Genomic DNA, 23,627 nt, shown 5'->3' with positions numbered 1-23,627 from the left:
TGCAGGGAAGACATGCATACACACAAAAGCACCCAACTGTGTGTAGTAAGGAATGTTCTATTGTATGAAGGGATTTTCTAGACAGAACCTTGATATATAAATACATATATATGTATATAATCCAATTAGTAGTCGCACATAAAGCATATGTTGCACCTTTCACCAAGTGTGTGACTGTGACTGACCCTGAAATTGTCTGAGCAGATAAGTCGTCACATGTTGACTCCCTAGCAACAACAGAGTTATTAAAAGAAGGCTCCAAGCAGAGAGTTGTAGAACTACAGTACACTCTGTCTCATTTTCTTCCTTTAACAATAAGGACAACTTTGATTGACAGTTTTTTTCTTGTCTTTATTTTGCGTGTGTATATTTTTTTTTCACACATTTGCAAGAAAAGGTGAGTTACGTGCAGTTTCTTATTTTTCTGCATACTAAAAATCACTCTTTATAATTTGATGAATCACAGTCAAGACACTTCTTGTCTTTATTAAACAAACTTAAACTTACAGAATGATGTTGGAAAGAGAAAATGAAACTGATTAAATGCCTACCTCAGAAAACATCACTGCCTGGAGCAAATCTAAACCTATTTATTTATATTCCACCATCACATTACAAGAAAAAGGTCAGCTCAAGGCACTATAACGTCCAAGGAATTTAACAGAATATATAAAATTATGTGAATTGAAGCCTAAACATCCCAGGTTAAGTAGCATTAGGACGCAGTGGAGAGGACATGCAACAAAAAAAACCTTGGTTCATGATAGGACCGTCTGCTGGGTCAAGGTACTAGTTACAATCTATGCACAGACTAAGAAATAGACAATGACTAATTTCAATTGTTTTTTCAACATGTTTCTTATAAACAGAACACACAACACAATCATTGATTCTTTTTTGTGTTTGTTTTTGTTTTTTGTATATTTTTTTGTTTTCTTTTGTTTCATTGTTGTTTTTTTTCTGACAGGTTACATCCTGTACTACACGCTGGATAAAAACATGCCAATCGATGACTGGGTGATGGAGGCGATCAGTGGCGACCGACTGACCCACCAGGTGGTCGACCTGAACCTGGACACAGTTTACTACTTCAGGATTCAGGCTAAGAACGCCAAAGGAGTGGGTCCGCTGTCTGACCCGGTCCCCTTCAGAACTGCTAAAGGTGTGGCGTAAGACCAACATCCAGTGTCTGGATTTACATTTGCCTCTTTCATATTTTAACTCTCTCTGGAATCTGTATTTTTTTTCTTTCAGTGGAGCATCCAGACAAGATGGCCAATGATCAAGGTAGGCCTGCTTCTACACTTTGTGTGTACGTCTTTTCTCATCCATCACCTGCCAGTATTATTCTAATTTTTTACATTTTCATGTATTTAACAAGTTTAAAATAAATTTTTTGACCTGTCAACTTTACATTGTCATCAAATCTATTTAGATATTTAGAGATTTTAATTCCATTATTTCTTCCAATAATCTCCATAAAAATCTACAAATGAAGAGTTCATATTTCTAAACTTATCGGGTTCACCTTCATCTGAAATTCCAGACATCTAGATCTATAAATATTTGCAAATATTAAAACAGAATCAAGTTAATCTTATCTGCCTGCTCTGGTTTTTGCATCATCTTTTATCTGTTTATGAACTTTTCATCCTTTCTTCCTTTCAAATCATTGATGTAATGTAAACGTGATGTGTTAACTTGAATTCTAATGTTGTTTAAAGCTGAGGAAAAGAAACAAGATAAAAAGATAAACAGGAAATTTGTAGACAACTCAAAGTCACAAGCCTCACAAGTTGTTCCCATCATGATTATAAGAGAGAATATTTTATTTCAGTTTTAATGTTTAGTTTTGTGTTTTAAGTGTGAATTTGACATTTGACAAAAATCCTGTAAGTGGGTGATGAACACAAATAACAAATACAACTCTACCTAAACTCACTTTATCTGGATAATAATAACGCAATAGGATCCCACTCCAGTCTAAAAGGGCAGAGTTGGTATATACTTGTGGAAAAGGGTCCTGTACTTCAGGTAGCAGCATAATAGCAGCAGTTTATTTAGGTAATGTTGTTGTTGTTAACCCTTAAGTAGTTCTGGAGAAAGGTCTATGGACCGCCGAGGTCGTAAACATACATCATCTAGGCACCGGGGATGTGTGTGTCATTCTGGAAATGGTAACATTTCTTGGCGTCAAAGTGAAATATTTGACGTGTGGGGCTCTGGAGTAATGGTCAGGAGGTGACCCACATGCTGACATACATTAGTCATTCAAGGCTCACTCTTCCTTTCCTCCTCCTTCTTTTATTAACTCATAACAAATTCATCATCACAAACCTCAAACCTCACCTTCAAAAGGACAACAGATAGAGTACTGTCCAGCAATGAGGTCTCCAAATCCAACAGAGCTCTATGAACCACAGCCAAGTCAAATGTCACCTGACCACTGCCAGTGCACATCTGGACTTTAGCTGAAACAATATATTTTATCTACTGCATATCTAAATGAAAATAAGCAATCCTCAAAAACCTGCATCATCCTTGACTTTTTGCTGACTTGGTCTCTGTTCTCCAAGCTTGATTTGCTTGTCGGTACTTTCACATACGCCTGAGTTTTCCAGGTTGGATTAAAATGAATCAGGAACTTTTGCCTGAGCAACATGTTATTATAAGACGTCCAGAGACGTCCATTGTGTCTTCAGTATAATCCAGAGAGGAAATATCGGCTCATTGGGGAAATTTTGGGCGCAGCTGGACTGAAGTGCAGTGAAGCGATTCAGTTTCTGGGACACTGAACCAGAGAGACTCCACGCTGGTGTCAGGATGTTAAATGGTGCTGTTTGTCACTGACAGATGTGCCAGCTGTGTGTGTGTGTGTGTGTGTGTGTGTGTGTGTGTGTGTGTGTGTGTGTGTGTGTGTGTGTGTGTGTGTGTGTGTGTGTGTGTGTGTGTGTGTGTGTGTGTGTGTGCTGTCTCTCCATATAAATCAGAAGTGATGTCAGAGGAGGGGAAAAGATTGATGCTCAGCCCTGTTACTGTGCACAATCTCTGAAAATTTGCACAACAACAGACTGTCACCAAAGTTCGACGGCTTTAATCATTACATTCTGTAGCTTCAATGTTTAAATAAGTTTCAGATTTGAAGGCTCTAAAATTCACCACAGCTGTTGCTGGATTGTGACAGAGGGGCAGGTTTTAAATGTGGGGAAATTATGTGTGGTGTATCTGACTTTAAGTGAAGCTGAGATGTGGTGCGTCAGTATCTGTGATGCCTCTATACAATATAATAGAACTAGAGGAAGATGGAAAAGTATTGTACCAAGCTGCTAATTTGGCTCTTTTACTCTCACTGGTTGTGTTTTGGTTGTTCTGGTGGTATTCAGTAGGTGGGTGGGTATATTTACAGTATACTCTACTTGGTGCTGAGGCACTTAATAAAAAGCTTCTCCACATTAGCTGAGATTTTACTCTTTGTTTCCCCTTTGGCTGTGATAAACCAAGGCTATCGTTGCTAAGGAGGAGTGGGTGAGGTGCTGTAGGCTGGGCCCTGTTCACCAGCCTCCATCTGCTCCCAGTATAGATTGCTTTCTCCACACCCATAAAGCACACACACACAGACAGTGCACGCGTGTATGGACCTGAAGCAATTTATTTCCTGATAAGGAACCGTCTCTATCTGAGCTTTTCTCTCTTCCCTTTCTCATTTGTTCCTAATGCTACAGTTTATTTCTTATTTTCCAGGTCGAGGTGGAGACCACACCTACTGGCCGTCTGATACCAACCTGATTGACAGGAGCATTGTTAATGGTACAGTAACACGCGCACGCACACACAAACTCTTGCTCAGCTACATCTCACAAAGTGCATTTAGGTTCATGAGATAATCACATGGAGGTTTATTTAGTTTCTTGTGTGTGATTTTCTGCAGCATCATCAGAATAACTCAGTTGTTCGCCTTCATTTCTCACTCAGGTTTAAACTTACAGTACCTTAATGGCTTGCGGCTTCCTGATGAGCAGGGGCTCCATGATTTACACGCCGACGGCAGTACTGCATGTTTCTGTAATACAACCACTGCAAGGGAAAATTATTCATTATCTCACCATCAATCAGTGTTTTTACAGACTGGCTGAAATAATAATTATTCAGGTTAAGTGAGTGTGATGACATGTACATCATCAAATGACAAAAGGAAGGATAGTAGCTGGGAAATATGAGTAAATGATTATTAACATCACTGTCAACTGTTGGTGTGTATTTATATTAGATCTCCAAATGTACTGTTCAGTTCCAGTTGAATTGTTGCACACAGCTTCTCCTTTAGTAATTTGGACTATGTTATACATTAAACCTCTGGTTCCCGGAGGTCAGCTGTTGTTTCGCCCTCCTCCTCAGCCGATCCAGCGGAGGATGATTACGTCTCCGCTTGTCCCCTCGTAGCATTCATCCCCGGATCCCCCCTTTGAATCCAGAGCCACCTGGAGGCTTTTCCTGCCGCCTCTGTGTTGTTGGCTGTGGCTTTCCTTTCCTCTCACCTGTAATACCTGTGCTTTACTGCCTCTACAGAGGCTGCCCTGCAAAGCCTCCGCCTCCTACCTCCACAGGCAGGCACCTTGCCTTCCAGCCTCGCCTGTGGCAGTCACTGTGGCTAGACTCTCATATCTCCTCCCTTCAAAGGCCTCCTCTGTTACCCACTCCTCAGTGAGCTCCAGCATGACAGCATTCTTTGTTTGCTTTGACACTAAAACAGTGTCAGGCCTCAGGGTGGTCTTGGCCATTTCTTCAGAAAGGTTATGTTGTCTGCACAGATCCACCATAAGCTAACACCAGGCCTTGTCCTTTGAAAATTTAAGGTGGGCACAAATTTGCTTCCTACTGTATATTGTTGCAGGCAGGTAATTTTTTGTGTGGTTTTCCAACCTTTTGTTTTTATCAGAGGATGTTTGAATAAAAGATGATATTTGATTGGCTGATGATGAGGCGGGAACAAAAACACATTGAAACCAGTTACTTGGTAAGTAAGCGAGCCAGGCCTGACGTTTCTGAATGCTAGGTTTTAGTGCACGTCATTTTAGACGTGTCATGGTCAGAAGACAAGGCCTGTAACTCATGTGTTCCCTCCCACCACTGTTTTTCCTCTCTCTGAAACCCGTGAGGCATTGAGCCATAGGCTTTGATCGACTAACAGATCCCTGTTGTCCGTGACCTCTCTAATGACCTGAGTGACCGTCCTGTATCTCCTGCACAGCCCAGTGACCACTGCGTCTCTATCCAAGCTTCTTGGTGAACCCAAACGGGATGACGACAGCTCTCTCTTACACATCACCGAGGCTGCTTTGCTCAGGATGAGCAGCTTCATGTGCATGTGTCAGAGCTTCACTCTCTGCTTTTTCAGGGCTTTGAGTTACTTGCTAATTTTCCTCTTGAAGGCCAAACCTTTTTGGGGGCCATGTTGCACATGTCGTGGTGGAGAAGCCTTCTCCTCACTACTCATTTAATTGTAAATACAAAAATGAAGATGTATCAATATCAATTTTAAAGCTACATGTAATAAAGCTTTACTGTCTCTATTGAAACACTGAATCCACTGCCCCACTAAGGCTAAACATGCTTTAGTAACAATACTGGTCATGTTCATTTCTCCTTTACCAGAGATAGTTCTGTAACCACCTCCCCCACGGAGAGGTCAAAGGTCAGGGTCTGTAACTGGCAGTGATTCAGTGCCTCGCAGGAGGATGTTAACCGGTGTGTGTGTGTGTCAGTGAGATTTTATCGGCCGGTCGGTGCTGCCGGAGGCGATCATAAATCTGTCCGCCGTGACCTCTGGCCTTCCTCTGGCTTTATGGCTGGTCGATGAGGGCCAAGCCTTGTTCATCAACTAAACAGTATTTCATAGTTAACGTGGTGTTGCGGAGCTTCCTCTCGCTTGATAAACAGCCTACTTGAAAAGATTCACCTCGGACGCCGTAGGTTGCTGCTACGACGCTCTGTGTTTACAGTCTGTCCTGGTCCGGTCCAGCGACAGTATCGGAGCTGGCTGAAGGTCTGCTTGTAGGACAGCTGTGGCTGCTGCTGTGCACGTAGTTAGCATTTTCTCCGGAGAAGCTTTTATTGGCTGTTGTTTAGGCTGAGTGCTTCACAGAGCACCAAGCAATTAAAGTTAAAAATATCTCAGCTCTAAGCAAAAGAATCTTCAGGTTCAGAGGAGTTTTAATGGAAGATATTAACATCTTGAACTCTCATATTCCCATGAAACTTCACTTAAGTAGCTTAAAGTCTAACCTCAGACGAAGCTTTACATAAACTAAAATAACACATTGCAAAATGTTCATGTATTTAATGGACGCGATACGTACAGTGGCTACTGTAAATCTGACTTAATGGCCACTCGCTGTCACCCTTGTGTCGGCTTGTGGACGCTGCTGTATGGCTGAGCTGCAGAGAGCTCTTTCTGGCCTTGCTCAAGGGCATCTCAGCAGAGCTTGTTAACGCTCCTGTTATCATGCGTAGCATGCATTTTGCTTGCAGGTCTGCTTTGACTTCCTGACTTGTCAGTTGCTGTTTCTGTCACTTACTGCAAAGTTACTGTAAGAACACACAATTTGTGCTGTGACAAAAAAGTGTTGAAGAAGTATAAATAGTTCGAATTAGTATAACAAATTTAGCATTTTCTTCATTATTATTTCCAAAATATAAAACTTTAATTAATTTTACTCATCCGTGAATAAATTTCAGCCTAAAAAATCTACAGATTTATTTCTGAAGCATTTGCAAGGTCATCATTGATATATAGATTAAAAAAAAATAGATAAACAAAAAAAACCTTGGCGATGCTCTAGTTCTGGGCTTTTCTTACTCCACTCATGTAATGTAACTAAAACTATTACAAGGCTGCATTCCTGCTCTCAGAGGCTGAATCTCTGAACTTCACCCCCCTTTCAACTAGATTTAGGTGAAAATGAATGCAAACGATAAAAAAGGAGAGTGGGTAAGTGAGAAAGGTGATGAAATCAAAAAGGAACGCGTCATATTGCTGCGTCTGTGCTGCAGCTAGAAGTTGTGATGGATTGTGGCTTTTATTGAGAGTGACGACCCAAACGCTGAGAGACTGAGGCTGTAGGAGGTAAAGTGGCTCCTGTTCGCCGTCTGATGTACTTTCTTTAATTTATCTTCCTTTCTCTTCTCCATTTGCTCTGTTTTCTTTTACCCCGTCTTCTTCTCAGCTCTCTGCTGTTTTTAACACGTTTCTCTTACTGCCCCATCCAGATGCTTTACTTTCTGTGTTATTTTCTCTCTCTCTCTGTTCCAAGGTCAAGTTAATGAATGACAGAGCGTGTCATCAATTCCCCTTTCTCCTTTTACACCTGTCATATACTCAGACACCACATACACGCACACATTATTCCTTCTGTATCTGTCTGGGTGCTCACATTTCCCTCCTGTCTCCTACCTTAAACCTTAACAATTACAACAGGAGGCTTAAAGCCAACATAATCTGACTGTACACACTGTCGTCACAATGCAAACGTCTGCTCACACAGACAGATTGAACTGATTGGTCCACACAAGCATGGAAACACACATACATACAGTACAACAGTGTTTTCTCTACTGTTTGTATTTCAAAAGTAAATCAAGATATTAATGAAGAGCAACTTGCACTTTTTCATTTACACAATAAAAAACATTGCATTTATGTTGTGCTCTTGTGTGTGTCTCAGAGTCTCCCATCAGTCAGATGCGTCCGCCTCATGGCAGTGCCACCCCTCAGAAGAACAGCAACCTCCTGGTCATCATCGTGGTCTCCGTAGGAGCCATCACTGTGGTGGTGATCGTCATCGTGGCGCTCATCTGCACGCGACGCTCCTCCGCCCAACAGAGGAAGTAAGATGTTAATCTGTCATTAATCTGTTTGATGGCGGTAAACAGATGTTGGAGAAATAAGCAGCTGGTGAATGATCTGCCCGTGTATTTGTTTCGAAGATACCGAGTCTCAGATGAGAGTCTCCCTTATCTAACATGAGAAATGGACTCTTTCGTTTTAATCCGGTAGTCAGTAGTATCAGATTCATGCTGCACACAACTGCAACAAAAAGCGAGTTACTGTACTGTCCTCAGTAGTTGTAGTTGAGGTTTGCAGCATTGTGTCTGCAGCTACTTTAATAAATTGCATTAAGTTTCATCTTTAATTACTCACAAAAACTATCTGCTGACAACAAATGCTAAATTGTCCTTTCTGAAAGATGATCAATAAAAGATACATTTATTTTCCTTTGGCTTCTTCACAATGAAGGCTTATAATCATCATCCTATAAATTATTTAATAATTCATTCATTTAATATTTTTTTAGAGTATAACATGTTTTTCTAGTGAATGTAGTTCAACTAATAGTCAGGTTTCTGTATAGCAACACATGTTTTGGGAAGTGTAATTAAACATATGTTAATATTCTCAATCTTTGACATATTCAATACATTTGCATAAAACATTATCTATGCAGATAAAGTTTATCAAGAAATGCAGCTTCTGTAACAGTTTCTTCCAACACTTTTTTTTCAAATTTAAACAAAACAAAACTTGCAGCAAAATGAGTCAGGAAAATGTATTTATGACAGACAGAGTCCTCTGGGATTCCATGTGTCGCCTGGTGGCATATCTTCATTTCCAGCCTGTGGTGCCATGTTCACTCACAGTCAATCTGTCCTCTTGTCACACTTGCCCACTAACTTTGTCACCTCTGTGTCCTCTGTTCTCTGTGCAGGAAGAGAGCGAGTCACAGCGCCAGTAAGAGGAAGGGCAGCCAGAAGGACCTGAGGCCCCCCGACCTCTGGATCCACCACGAGGAGATGGAGATGAAAAACATGGAGAAGGCCCCGAGCATCGCCCCCTCCGGACACGACTCACCCATCCAGCCGTGTCAGGACCTCCCCCAGGTCGCACACAGCCAATCAGAGAGCCAGATCGGCAGCAAGAGCAGCCACTCAGGTGCAGAATGTCTTCTTATTTATTTACAGTTATCAATTAGTGCTTTTTTAAATTTTATGTTAATGTGAGTTCATGTTTTGCCTGGAAATATATAAATGTCCACAGTGACTGATTATAAACACCATTAATCCTCTGACTGTTGCACATCTTTTTTTTTCCTTTTGCCTCTTGTTAACTGATTCATTTGTATCCATTATGAGTCCTGATTAAATTATCTGTATAATTAAGCCTTTTTCATTATGAAGAAAAAAGAAAAAATATATAAATAATGTTGTAATGTAAGTAGGACACAGTTAGTGGAGCTAATTTATTAGAATTTTCACTGCCGGACTTGACAGCCAGAACAAATGTGAAGTGCAAAATGCTCAACATGTCTTAGTTTCTGCGTGTTTGTTTTCGCTGCAGGGGCAGATGCTGATGAGGCTTCCAGCAGCATCTCCACTTTGGAACGCTCCCTGGCCGGCAGGAGGGGGACGCGAGGCAAAATGATGATTCCCATGGACTCACAACCAAGCAACACACGTAGGTCACACAGCTCCCTGGTTGAATGTGTGCACTTCCTGACTGATGGATTCCTTTTGTTGCTTTGAGTGAGCGATGACATAAATGTGTTCTTTCTTACTACAGTCTTGGATTGTGCTGATGGTTCTAGTCTGAGTGACAGCATGGCTTTATGCAGAACTTTGCGAGAGTCTGTGATGTGCACACATGCTAAGATGGAACGCGCTAACCTGGTCTACATTTAGCTTGTCATTTCAAAATAAGAGCGTTTCATTAATGTGTCTGTGCTCTTTAGCTGGATTAGATGAATCGGGTTTAAAGAAGAGGCGTCACCTTGTTTCAGACACCACCTCAGCTCAATCACACTCCCTCACCGACTGTCATGCTCATGTCATTTCCTTTGCTCTCTCTTTAAGATCACCTCACACCTGTCAGTTTTTAAAGCCTCTGTGAAACGTCACCTGCCCCTGCTGCACCATTTTTTCTACATCAGTTCCACCCTTTCCTTCATCAGTTATGCCCCACCTCCATCACTGCCTCCTGTCAGCTCTGTGGGTGGAGTTGCTTTGGCTGCTGTTGTCTTCAAACTGATTCATCTGTTCATTCTTTTCCATTCACATGCTAAATCACATGCGAGCCTATGTGTGTGTGTGTGTGCGTGTGTGCGTGTGCGTGTTTCTCTCCTTGTCTCTAAAGGTTTCTGTCCTGTGCAGTATTTCGTCCTCACTAGTGCTGGTTTTATTGTACATGGGCATTAGCAATCAGGTTACGGGACTATGGTTATTTCTGTGCTGAGTGATTCAGCGGGTGACAAATGTTTTTTCTAGCGTGTGACAAGCACTCATGTTTACATAGATATGTGTGTATGTGATATGTAGGTCACAGCAGAGCAGGAAAAGCCTTCAGCCTTTTCTCTGTCTTTGCCAACACACAGACCTGTCGTCTCTAGGACTGTAATTTTTTTTTTTGGCCAAGATTATTTTTTCTCCCCCTCGTTTTAGTTTTACTGCACCAGAGCTTTGAAGCTTTTAGCAAATTCAGAACCTATACTTTCATGCAGTACAATATCCTACAGAGAATAAATGCGTGGCTGTGTGTCTCATGTTACTGTATAGCCAAGTAAACAAGTAAATTAGTTATTTATTTTCATCCCTCCAAATTTTAGAAAGCACTTTTTCAATAAATCAATCACTATGTAATAGTATTTGTAACATCTTTGCATTTCCAAGTATTTAGCAGCTGATCTATGTGATGCATAATTGTCCATAATTGTGATAAATGCCACAGTCAGAAATCAGACAATCAGACAAGTATAGAAAATGAGTGTGATGACATTTAATGTTACACTCACATTTAGCTACTTCATCTTAGGACATGTGACATCTTAAAAAAGCACAAGTGCTGTATTTGCTGTCAGATTTTATGATTTGGAACAAAATGTGAAAATCTAGGTTCAGACATTTAATGGAAAACATCAGCAAGAGCTGAAAGGCCATTCAACGTTTATAATAGGTAGGTCCTCTTGATTAGATGCTTTTAAGGTTAGCAAAATAAAAGTGTTTTCTACAAGTAAGACAAAGAGCATTAACAGCCTACACAGTCCAGCCAGAAAAAGAATTACAAACAGCAAATGGTCACACAATCCAGAAACAGCATTTAGATGCTTTCATGCCTTTAAAGATTAAAAGTCAAGGCAGCTGCTAATAAGAAAACTTGGAGATGGATCAAAGTCTCATATAAAGGACAAAAACAGATGGTTAGATTGGGCCTGGTACAGGAGGTTTGTAAGAATTAATAACTTGCCTCAGTAATTTGGCACAACCAGTGAATGATGAATAGTGTGACGACGAGGAAACCTCCAGTAGTTTATGGATAGTGGAACCTTAACTAGGTGTGCATAAAATCTGTGAACCTGAGGGAAACACTTACTGTAGTCATTACTGCTCTCGTCCAGCTGAGGCATCACCTGAAGGGCAAGGGCTGATGGGAAACGGAGTCTCCGGTTACTTTCCCTCCAGGGCAAAATCTGACGGTTCCGTCATCTAATCAGAGAAACTGTTTTCGGTTTATCTTTTTGGTAAACAACTTAGAGAACATTTATTAGAGAACGACAGAAATTACACCTCCAACTGAAAGAGTTTCTTTAACTGGCCGCGGGAAGAGCTTGTGTCTGAGAACAAAGGCAGCTTCCTGTTAAACGGGAAGCCATTAGATGAAGGAAATTAGTCTCAGATGGCTGATATTGTGGCAGTCTAACGGTAAAAAATGGTTTAAATAGAGAACCAGGAGGGAGAGAGACTGAAAACAGGTGAAGGTACTGTAATTCCTGACGTCTTCAGGGACCATAGGATGGGAAACCTGTTCTGGATTCTGGGACAGAAATGAGCCTGAATGTAAGCTACCGATTATTACACAAATAATCATAATCCACTAAGCTACCGGGATGTTACACTAAACAGATGTACTGTATCTGTCGGCCTTTAACACTGGACGTGGTTTGGACCATTCTGTACAGTAAGTGGATCATCATTCTTTAAAGGACACTGGTCATACTCGTTAAGCAGCAAAATAAATGAGTTTTAAGATAGACTGTCAAATCAACTACTGCGTGGCTGTTCCATAGCCACATTATTCTTTGCTGATCGCTGGTGTTCTAAACACAGTTTCCAGCAGATCAACCCTATAAAGCAAAGGAATGCACCCCCCAAAGTTTTACTAACGCCTGGTTTTACTTTTAATTACTTTCAGTACTGACACTGACACACAAGGTCCTGAGTTTGAATCCCATGGTGCCTTTCTTCCTCTGTCTGCCCGGTCTCCTCTGGTTTCCTCCCACACTCCAGTGAAGTCAGGTTGATTGGAGGCTAAATTGCCAGTAGGTGTGAGTGTGAGGCTGAGTGATTGTCTGTCTCTGTATGTGGCCCTGCTGATGGACGGGCAGCCTGTCCAGGCTAGACCCGCCTATGGCCTGATTGACAGCTGGAATGAGCTACAGCATGTGGTGGTGGTAGAAAGTGAGTGAAAAAGCAGCATCACAAGCTTTGATTGTAAATAGTTTAGACCTGAATTTAGAAACACCATTAAGAGATATCCTTTTATCATTGTTATCTACGACAATGACAAATATTTGACCGCTTTTGTATTATATAAATGTTCTGTATCTTTATTGATCTCTCTGGTAATACTGTGATGTATGAAGCTAAAGGATTCTATTGATGGATTAACAGCTGACCCTGAGGCTTACAGAGAAATGCTGCAGTGTATTCTAATGCACTAGCTTTCTTTATTAGCCTGATTGCAGCCTCTTGTGTGGAATTACTTGAATGTGTTCATGCTTAAACGGCTGCAGGGTCTTCACTGTTTCTATTTTCGTTTGTCTGCTTCTCTTCATTTTCAGCTCAGCAGCTCGAGGCTTTCTCATTTTTTAATTTTGCTGCACATCTCCGCTTTGCAAAGTGAGGTGTACAGATTTCCTCAGTGTCTCCTGATTTCCATCTCTTTCTCTTTTCTTAGTTTGTTTCCATTTTTTTCTCCACAGCCTATTGTCTTTTTTTTCATTGACACCTTTTATCGAATGCGATTGGGGGAAATGTGGGGTCCACCCTGGACAAGTCACACATATAGACACATATACACAGAATATCAGATGTGTGTTCCCAAAGTAACACAATATTTGTGTCTCTGAATGCATGCCTTCAACTCTCTTTTGAATTTTCTCTTTTTTACATGCATAAAAAAATCTTCTATGTATTAACATGTTGCTCAAGGAGTCCCAGCTGTCATTATCCCCAGTCAGGGTTGACATCGATCTGACTTGCTCATCTCTTGTTATCTTGTTGCTGTAATCAAGCCTGCGTCTAGTTAACTGATTATAGGACAAATGCAGTAAAACACACTCACACACCTGCTAAAGCTGCCGATCACAGCGTGGTGCGTTCATATTATCAATACTTCCCGATCAATAACGTTATCGACTGGGTTTAATGCAATCAGTTTCCTGCTTCCAACAGAAGAGGAAGCAGACGGTGCAAGGAGCTTCCCCCCTGTCAGTCAATTAGACTAAGACTAAGCTTTATTGACATGTACTCAATGTAAAATATATTACAAACATCAAAACTGTGTTGTAACACAAAGTGATAGGTGAAGGTGGTATGAGAGAAAGGAAAGGAAACATGGTGAAGTGAATTTACAGACTTTTAACACATCAGACACATTTCAGTGGCCTCCTCTTGATGTTAAGCAATACTGTCTCCACCAGCTCGTCTATGATATGTGTGTACGCCGACGTGTAAAATATGTTTTTACACATCAGTGCCCTGGCTGAACACATCTGGGGCGACACTGTGAAAGAATTGATGGCGCTTGTCTCCACTGCACTCACAATAACAACAATATGAAGGGAAACATCTCCAGATGACCCGTGTAAGCAGCAGCTCATCGTGCAGTAATTGTGTGCGTGCGTGTGTGCGTGTGTTGTTCTTCTAGTTGTGTGTGTATTCGTCCGTCCGTCACACTTTGAATTTTGACTGCTTTGCTGATTATTTCTCTTCGTCTTTGTTTACAGTGTTGCTCTCCTCTAAGAGGAGAGAACAAGAGAACACCTGTGTTGGGAACGGAGGGATTTATTCAACATGATGGAAAAATCATTTCCTAGAACTTCCTCTTCTGTTTACATTTTTATTAAAGTGATACCAGTCTACTGCCAAGTTCAGATGAGCTGTACATCACAGCTTGTGATGAACAGACTCCTTAAATATTCTCAGATACATAATGATGTGTTGGAAGTTTTTTTTCTGATTATTACCTGGATTAGATGCTGTTGAGCTACTGTATATATTGGTTTGTTCCTGTTCTTATTGGAGCCGTAGTCTGGCAGATAATTGTGTTCCTACTGGCAGCTGTGGGCATTTCACCATATGAAAAGCAAACTGGAGCGGAGGGGACAGTTCCACCGGCTGCTTTGTTCCTCAGTCTCTAATGTGACTGCTTTGTGTCTCTGTTTCAGCCGTGGTCAGTGCCATCCCAGTTCCAGCTCTGGACTCGTCTCAGTATCCTGGGATCCTGCCTTCACCTTCATGCAGCTTTACACACAACAAGTTCAGCCTGAGACCGATGCCTTTCCCCAGCCTCACTGTGGACAGAGGATACACACCAGGTAGTGCAGCACATCCGGCTTCATCTGATGCTACTCTAGAGACACACATACCACCAGTATAAAAGAATGAATGAGAGCAGTATACACCATGTTAGATCTGGTCACAGTGGAGTATGTAACAAGTAATGGTCTGAGTTAATGGCAGAGTTCCTGTATAGGACTGAGTAAGACTGTTCGGCTCTACCTAATACGTTGAAGACAAAGATAAGTAGATGATAATGTGTTGCTTACACTGCAGCGTCTTAATCTCCAGCTCTTCCTCCACCGCTCCCCTCTCTCCATCTCCCAGTTCTATTTAAAGCAGCAGAGCTAAATGCTCAGCGACGTGACGGGTCCGTAATTGGCTAATTCCTAAACAGTTTGAATCAGTGGTTTTACCAACAGAAGAGAAACGAGGAAAAGCTTCAGACACAGAATTGAGCACACTCAGACGCGAGGGGGAGGGGGTGAAGCTAATGATAGTGAGAGGCTGATGCAAGGAAAGACAGATACAAGAACTATTAACGACGACTCCACAACAAGCTTCACTGACAAAAGATAAAAGATTGTTCACTTAAACTTAACTTCCAGGCTTTTGTCTTGGGATCTTTCTCAGCCTCTTGTCCATTTTGTAGTCAGTTGTTGGTGGATGGATTTTTGCCTCAGAAACCTTATTTATTCTGTACTTCTTCACATAATAACTACTGACCTCCATGCACTTCTTCTATCTATGGATCCATTAAAAACCCTCCACGCTGAATGTGCTCTTTTTTCAGCTTGCCAAACTCGTTCACTGCCTCCAGGCTTCATCTGCTTGTTTTCATTGTTCAACTGTTGGAAGAAGCGATTTGTCAGTTAACAAGAACCTCGTTTTCCTGTTGCTTGAGAAGATTGAGGATGCAGTGAGCAGACTCTTTTGCATAGTCAAATGTGTGATCAATAGTTGGGTAGAGGCTTTGAGGTTTATTTTGGGGCTCTGTCGACCCAGTCTCATCCAGTATCGACAGGACAGGATCTCTTCCTTGGATCATTTTTAGTGGTTGTTTGAAACCATTTCTTCAAAATACTTATCAACGGAACCAACTGCTGCTTTGTTTACTGTTCATATATCTTCAGTCCTAGTTCTTCCTCTATTTACAGTTATTTCTTTGTGTGAGACAACGCAGTAGTTGGTCTGAGTTTCCTTTTGAGCCCCTTAACTATGTACCTTCCTCTCCTCAGATTTTCCCCTATTTTCCTCCTTTGTGTCCTGCGTTAAACACAGAGGAGGAACACAGCGACTCCAGGGGAATTACTGTTTGTCCTCACTTCCTAATCTGACTCGCTGTGACAGGTCTGATCAGAGCATCTTTCAGGGCACATCAGAATACCTGTGTGGTGTTCAACAAGAATCACAGCGAGGGGAGTTTTACCACGGGGACAGTACTTTTATTAACATCCCAGACAGAAATGCGTATTCACTTGTTCAGCCTTCTTGCAGCAGTCATTTAAACAATAGTGGCCCATTTTCTCTTCAAAGCAAAAACTGAAAAAACACTGAAGCTCTTAAGGATTTTGTTACACGTTTGAAGTTTGTTTTTCTCCATATATTCAGTGCTCTTCTCCTGGTAAGTGGTTGCTCCTCATAAATGTGTCTGTGATGCCGACTAATTGGACGTTTTGTCCCCTCTTCATTCTGATTCTTAAATTTCACATCCTTATCGTGTCTCCTTTCATCCCAATAGTGTTGTTCACCCCCCTTTGCTCTGCTTTTACTCTCAGCGATGCCCTCAGATGCCTCCACCAATCCTCTCCTCCAGCAGCAGCCTCCACCGCAGCAGGCCCCCCCCCTCCTGCCCGGCTCCGCCGCGCCTCCTGTGGAGCACGTTCCCGGGGTCGGCCTGGTTCCAGGAGCCCCGGCTGCCGCCGCCTCCGTAGTGGAGGAGCCCCAGACAGGCAGCAGTCGGACCATCCCAACGGCCTGTGTGCGGCCCTCCCACCCGCTACGAAGCTTCACCAACCCGCTGCTGCCCCCGCCTATGGGGACCATCGATCCTAAGGTGTACACCTCCATGATGCCTCAGTCAAGTGAGTGCAGCTGTTTGTCACATTTCTTGTGACCTCTCTCCCACCCACAGGCTGAAAGGTGAACTCAGTGCCAAAGTGCTGGTTCCATTCCCTGTAGCTGCCACTGAGGCTCCACTCGATTGCTAATTGTTTTGTCACATTTCAGCAAAAACTTGTAAAACTCTATCTCCCTCCATTGAGCGCCTGCGCTTTGGTTAATATTTAATACACAGATGCTAAATGCGTTAGCCTCAGGCTGCTACATGGTTTGTGTGTGTGTGTTTACAAAGGATATGCTGTAACTGGCCTTGACAGTTGCCAGAGGGTTCAATCCGATCTGTTCTGACCTCTTCCTGTTCTCTCTCTATGTTACCTGTCTCTTTCTATGTTCACAGATGTGACTCTTTCCTATCTGTTATATATGATAAAAACAACCCTATTTTATATTTAGTCTTTTTCATGAATCTTGGTGGCAAACTTAAGCCATAGTACTCTCTAGTTAGAGGCCGACTTTGGGTTGAAATGTACCCCTCATTCTATTTCTCTGTATCAAGGCCTACATCGCTACAGGTATTGGAAGAAGCGTAGCTCAGTTATCTTTACCTACAATACACATAGTCACTGAGCCAAATAGTCCAGTTTATTGTACCTTTTATCTAAACAGCAAATAATCTTGAGATGCCAAGATGAAATAAGTAGCAGAGTATATCTGAATAAAACAACATGTAAATATACAATATAAAATATAAAAGGGGTTAACAATAGAAGGTAATTTGTCTATTTGAAAATAGCCCCTTATTCTTTCTGTCCTCTATCTCTTTAGAACTTCCTGTTGCATCTACAACAGCAACAGAGAACAAAACCATTGTGTGTGTGTGTGTGTGTGTGTGTGTGTGTGTGTGTGTGTGTGTGTGTGTGTGTGTGTGTGTGTGTGTGTGTGTGTGTGTGTGTGTGTGTGTGTGTGTGTGTGTGTGTTGTTCTTCTAGTTGTGTGCGTGGGGGGGGGGCTTAAATATACTTTCATTATGGTTCTGTTTACACGCCCAGGTGGCCTCAGATTAACATTGATTTTTGGCTTCTGGAAACCTTTCGCTCAGCAATTGTGAGCCTGTGGCAAAGCTCGGCTCAACTCCCAGAGACCTTCCACTCACCCTGTGACCCCCCACAACCCTCACCCCCTTATTTTCCTCAACACAAAGCCTCTGAGACACGCAGCACTACCTCCATCAACCCCCTCCAGCTCTCATTGAAGGACGGGAAAAGTAGTGAATGATGGTGTTTAAAGTCCGGGCTTTGTTTGCGTGGCTGACTCAGTGACTCCCTCAGTGAGATGGAAGCAGTGTTTTCATGATTTAATTGGACTGTTGTGGTGAGAGGAGAGGAAGACAGAGGGCAGAGTAATGAAGAGAGTGAAGCTTGTTAACTGATCATTTTTGTGAACTGTCTGACTGAGCCTGGAATGTTTGGTCTGGGCTCCATTTCTGGGTCTGGAGGTGGATGCCAGGCTGGAGTTATGCCTTTTCCAGTGTTGTATGAAATCATTTAAACATGCAGTAACATTGGATAAAGGCTGCATCATAAAGAACACGTTAGCTGTGTTTATTTTACACTGCCTAAAAAGTTTAGTTAGTCTGTGTAAGGACAGAATGCAGCAGAACAGCTTGTGGCTACAGTAGATTAATGGTAGGAGAGAGAGCCATAAAAAAGAGCTTTGTATGGAAATTATGTACATTTGAATCCTTTTAATACTTGTAGAGAAAAGGAGAAGAGGAGGCTATTACTTGTCTGAGTAAATACACAGTATATGAGACTACTCAACTTTTTCCTGTTAAAACACAGTAAAGTACAAGCAGCACATTATTTAGCTTTAATGTAGCTAAAATTTACATTATGGTGCTGTTTTTAGTAAATACAGTAAAAAGCTGTTATTGTTTACTGTGTATTGTGTGAACAGTAAAATAGTGGGCAATATTTTGCAGCATTTTCATCTTTCTAGATGATGTATATTTATATATTGATGCAATAACTAAGCCTCAAAATGTTTTTCATCATATAAGTGTCTGTCTGAAGTCTAAAACGTTAAAGTTATACACAAGTGTGTCACTGTATAACTACATAACTGAAGTGGCTGAGTGCATTACTAAAGGCAGGGTTGTCCACTCCTGCTCATCGATGGGCATCTTTCCCAGTTGTTTTTTCAACCATTCCTGCACTTACAGCTTTTGACTGGCAGCACAGCCCTAATCCAGGTGATCAGCAGTGGGCAGAGTTCAAAAAGAAGCAGCACAGTGACCTTTGAGGAGCAGGACTGGACACCACTGAATTAAGGTTTTACTTGAATGACCGAAGTAAGGCCTTGTGAAAAACAAACAAACAGCAAGTGACAGACTAAATGACATAAACCTGTAAATAAAAGGCTTAGTGTGAATCTGAATTAATGTTCAAAGAAGAACTCACAATCATAGCTAACATGAAAGAGTACAGATGTATTACTTATATAAAGTCCCGTTCAAAGTCCATTTGTTTCTTTAGTAGACTGGAGACATGAGGGTTTGTCTGAGATCATCTTTTTCTAAATGATCTTTCCTGTTCTTTCAGACAGGACCTTGCCTTGTGAAGCCTTGTTGCTCCTCTCAGGATTGATCCCGATGAACCCTCTGAAATACATCTGTATGTTAAGAGTTAAAGTTTATACAATTTTCTTGCACAGTGAGATACTGATAATGACATAAACCATTTACACAACACATTAATTTTAGCATTGACCATTTATTTCCTGTGGTATGTAACCTAATAGAATAGAGCAACCCCTTATTGCAAACACACAAATTGAAGGTGCAAAAAAGAAAAGTCAGCAGCATGCCCAGACACAAAACTAGCTGGAAGCTCTCACAAATGACATGCCCCTCAATACTGACCATCCAGCCATGAATACAGCTGGCTGGTGTTTTACCTGAAACCTAGGAAAAATAGTTTCAACAATAAATATTCATTTACAGATTAGCTCTAAATACTCACATTTATGTTAAATAAGCCCAGCAACCTACACAAACAGCTGTGTTCATTCAAGTTATGCAGGTACTAAAGGTTGAAGACAATGCAAATTTAAAAGCATCATGTAATTTGCACGATAACAATAAAAAGTCCAGTACCAGTTTGCAATGTCACTATTTTCTTTTAAGACAGAGAAGCTATTACCCTTCCTCCCTTTAGTGCTTTTGTCTTAATTTTGAAATTTAGACATCTCTGCCTAAAACTTACATCATTTAGCTGAGCATATGTATTACTGAATTACTGTTTTCACTCCTCAAAGTAAAATTATGCTGTAGAATGCCGTTAAAAGACATTTATTTTCAATGAAATTAATACAGCAATGTACTGCATTTGGCAATTACAGAAATATATTGTTGAACCTTTTAAGTAAGTTAAAAGTAGTAAACAGCAAAATCTAAGAGTGTAGAAGTGAAGGAAAACTAAATGTAAGCAGTAAAATAATGTTTTCTGATACTTTAAAAGGAGCTGGTCAAAACTAGAAACATGTAACCCTGAATAAATGACAGTCCAGTTAAAAACATGTATCATGTGAGACATACAAGGTTAACATCTGCCAGAAACGAAGTACAAATATACTGCTGCTAGAAAAACCCGAGTTGAAAAAAAATATTGTCAACAGCGTAAACATCTGCACTTGAATAAGAGAGGAGCGGGTTTGCTTCTTAATGGAGCCCAGAAACACCGTCCTGCCTTAGTTTGTATCAATTTTTAAAGAGAGACCTTCTTCACTTTTTAAATTGAGTCTCCAAAGCTCCATCCGCAGAGTAAAGCATGATGGAGGGCAGTTATTCATCTAAACTGGCCTAAATGTGTGGTTTAATGCTGGGAGCCGTAATGGGATTGTCTGACTCAACGTCTGATACTAATAAAAGACATTTCAGCTGCAGCTGGAGGCAGCTAGAGTCAGCTGTGATGGATATTTTTAAGTGTACGCCTTCATCTTGCCTTGGAGGACAAGCGTCATTACCAATGAAAAGCTTTAAGACAGTTTTAAAAGGTTATCTGTTGCATTTGGGCGACCACGTAGGACAAAGAGAGAAAGATTGAAACCTATGCTATTTTTTTTGTCCTTCTCAAATGGAGAGCTTCACATTTTATTATTTTCTAGAGGGCGCAGTGTTCGCTCTCCATGTTGCTCCAAACCTGCATTACTTTGTCACCAGAGGAAAGGTCAGAGGGTCAACAAAACCATTACAATCCACATTAATATAGAGTGGAACATGCTCCACACAAAGGACGTATGAACACAACCTTAAACCTGGACCACATCCAGGTGGATCTCACATATTTATGTGACCTGATAATTCCCACTCCACGTTTATCTCCCAGCTGCCAAGAAATCCAGCTGCAAAAGGTTTTGTGAGCACTTTGAGTCTTGATGCATGAAGCAAAGCTGGAACTGTGGAGGAGATTGGAGAACATTTGATCTTTAATCAGCAGTTTAATCAGACGCAGTGATCTTTGTAGAATGTGCGCCAAGGCCTTTGTGTATCAAAGGACCGCACAGGCGCCACACATAAAGCTCCATTCAAATCAGGAAGTTCATTTCTGCTGATCCCACATTTAGGACGCTAATAATGACAAAAAACAAAATATTAATAACGGAATACCCCCCAAAAAAAGATCATGAGAAGATACTTAAACTAGCATGTGACTCAGTCTGTTCTACATGGAAACTCTACTGCCACTTCAGTCTTACAGTAAACATCTTTCTTATCGAACAAAAATTTCCTGATTGGCTCAAAAATGGATAAGAGCAAACACAAGAGAGAGTAAATGACGTCAATTTTTGTGAAAATTTTCAACCAACGTGTGATATACAAAGTAAACCCTGACACGAAAGGCTGCTAAATGATTCCTGCACAAATAAACAGGCCCAGGCTGCCTTTCTGGAACATAGTGGGGGCTGTTTCCCAGAAGTTCACTAAACCTTTACCTCTTGGCCAGACTGCAGCCGTCAGAGCTACACGGCTGCACCGACGTGTAGACAGTCACAGAACAAACAGAGATAAAACGGGCAGACTGGAACGCACCTCAGCGCTGTGGAGAGCGGATAAGACGCCGGCCCGCTCCCCTCGGAGACGCAACATTTCCTCAAAGACGCTTTTCATCTTTTACTGTATTTACTTCAAACTGTCCTAAGGATCAATAACCCCGCCCCCTCCATCTTCACCTTCTATCGCTGTAAATCTCTCCATGTTTGCCTTCGACCCAGAAACAGACGGCTGTGAACCCCGTCAGGCATTTCACACCTCCACTCCAGCTTGTCTGGTAAATATATCCACCTCTGTGAGCAGATGAGCTGCCAGTCCCCCTCCACCCCTCCGCCCCCTCGTCTCACTGACAAACCCCCCGAGGGTGAGCCAGGCACCGTGAAACTCTCTTTTATGGCTTTCTCTACTGTGGATATGTAACCTTTGCTTCATCTCTGTTCTGCTGCAGCTCATTGTGTATTTCAACAAAGTTTTTTTTTTTGTTGTTTTTTTTTTTTGGAGCTATGTCAAGTTCAGATTCAGTCTGACAGCAGCGTGCTGAGAAGTCATACAAACACATTTGGTTGTGTCTCGCTTTGAAGTGAACCTGGCTTGGATTTCGTCACCACATTTACAAACAAACAGAAATTCACAGCCACACAAGGTCAATGTGAAAATAAAGTAGAGGAGTGGAAACATGGCAAACCAGCGTCTCCAGCCACTCGCCCGTTCGGGCCTATGATGTAGTTGGAGGGAAAGTGGTGAAGCAACTTACATATTCATAGATTCCTACAGCTCTTGGGGCAAAAGTGTAAATTATGTTCTGAGGGAAGAACCTCATTTATACAGTACATGCAATCAATCTGTGATCTGCCACAGAGTCGTTGTTTACACTGCAGTCAGATCTCAGATGGGTGTAAATAACTACACAGGCCGACCCCATTCAGATGAAAGGTTGCGTCGCTTAGCTGCTGCCTCCTCTAACATACATGTGTAAAAGTATTCCTGATACTCGCTGAGTTCTGGTGGTTCTAGCCTGGCCCAGTCTTCCCATATGTCCACCAGCAATGGCAGCAATCTGGCTTCTACGAGGCCTTTCTGTGATTTAACATAATCATTCAAAGAGTTTTAAATGTGTCTTTGTTCCACTATTCAGCTATAAAATAATACAAAGGTCAAATTACTAGACTCAAATATGCTAATAAAATTGCATAAATGAAGTAAGATGGTTCTTTGGGTTGAAAGTGATATTAAAACAAGCAGCTACATTTTGTAGCTTGTGACTGAAACAACTTTACACAAGAATTCAAATCAGCATAAAGCACAAACTGAACCATATACAGTAATTATGCTGATGTACAGGTTAACTACATTACAAGAAGTGTTGGTCTCCACAGGAGACGAGCTGTAATGGAGGCATTTGTACTTGACTTTATTGTTCCCAGCTGCTGTGGATTATTTAGTTTTTTTACAGGTCGTTTACAGCTCAGCAGAGAGCATCATTCAGCCGTTGGAAGGAGCTCTTTATACTCCGCAGGGGGCCATGAAGCACACGCTCCTGCTTCTTTCTTGGTTTGTAGAGCACAAAAGGAATCAAATTCTTATGCAACGCGGCCTTTTTTCTATTGGGTTTGAAGAGAGATTCCTCATCTGATCACGACCATGTTTTAGTTTCTAAAGGAACCAGTGGGGCTTTAAAAGGTTCACACTGTGTCACATAGTCTACATTTGTCTCATCTCATCTGTTTGACTCCAGTAAACAAAATCGCAGTTGTAAAAAAACTTCAAGCACAAGCTTGAAGAAATGTAGTAACTAAGCTGAGAAAGTAGAACAGAGAAAAAGATTTAAAAGTCCTGTTCAAGCAGGAAGAAGTCATGTATAGTTCTTAAAATGTAGTGTTTGTTGTACTTAAAGCTCTGTTAGGAGAAACTGA

General features: G+C 41.5%; 1 protein-coding gene across 8 annotated transcripts in view; it reads left to right on the top strand.

The window, feature by feature from the left end:
• dcc (DCC netrin 1 receptor) overlaps window positions 1–23,627 on the top strand; it is a 147,533-nt gene that overhangs the window by 114,808 nt on the left and 9,098 nt on the right. For 7 of the 8 annotated variants that reach the window (XM_041073228.2, XM_041073227.2, XM_041073230.2 and 4 more), the window contains exons 20-27: window positions 968–1,162; window positions 1,255–1,287; window positions 3,742–3,807; window positions 7,722–7,884; window positions 8,763–8,986; window positions 9,392–9,508; window positions 14,493–14,642; window positions 16,383–16,688. In XM_041073228.2, the coding sequence (XP_040929162.1) occupies window positions 968–1,162; window positions 1,255–1,287; window positions 3,742–3,807; window positions 7,722–7,884; window positions 8,763–8,986; window positions 9,392–9,508; window positions 14,493–14,642; window positions 16,383–16,688 (1,254 nt within the window). Of the gene's footprint in view, window positions 1–967; window positions 1,163–1,254; window positions 1,288–3,741; window positions 3,808–7,721; window positions 7,885–8,762; window positions 8,987–9,391; window positions 9,509–14,492; window positions 14,643–16,382; window positions 16,689–19,264; window positions 22,949–23,627 lie in introns of those variants that run through there. The other variant, XM_029169853.3, reaches the window with a different exon arrangement.

This window comes from Betta splendens, chromosome 12 (assembly GCF_900634795.4).
Source record: "Betta splendens chromosome 12, fBetSpl5.4, whole genome shotgun sequence".
Classification (NCBI taxonomy): Eukaryota; Metazoa; Chordata; class Actinopteri; order Anabantiformes; family Osphronemidae; genus Betta; species Betta splendens.
Note: the sequence above shows the minus strand (reverse complement) of the source record. Positions and strands in the feature narration are given on the sequence as shown.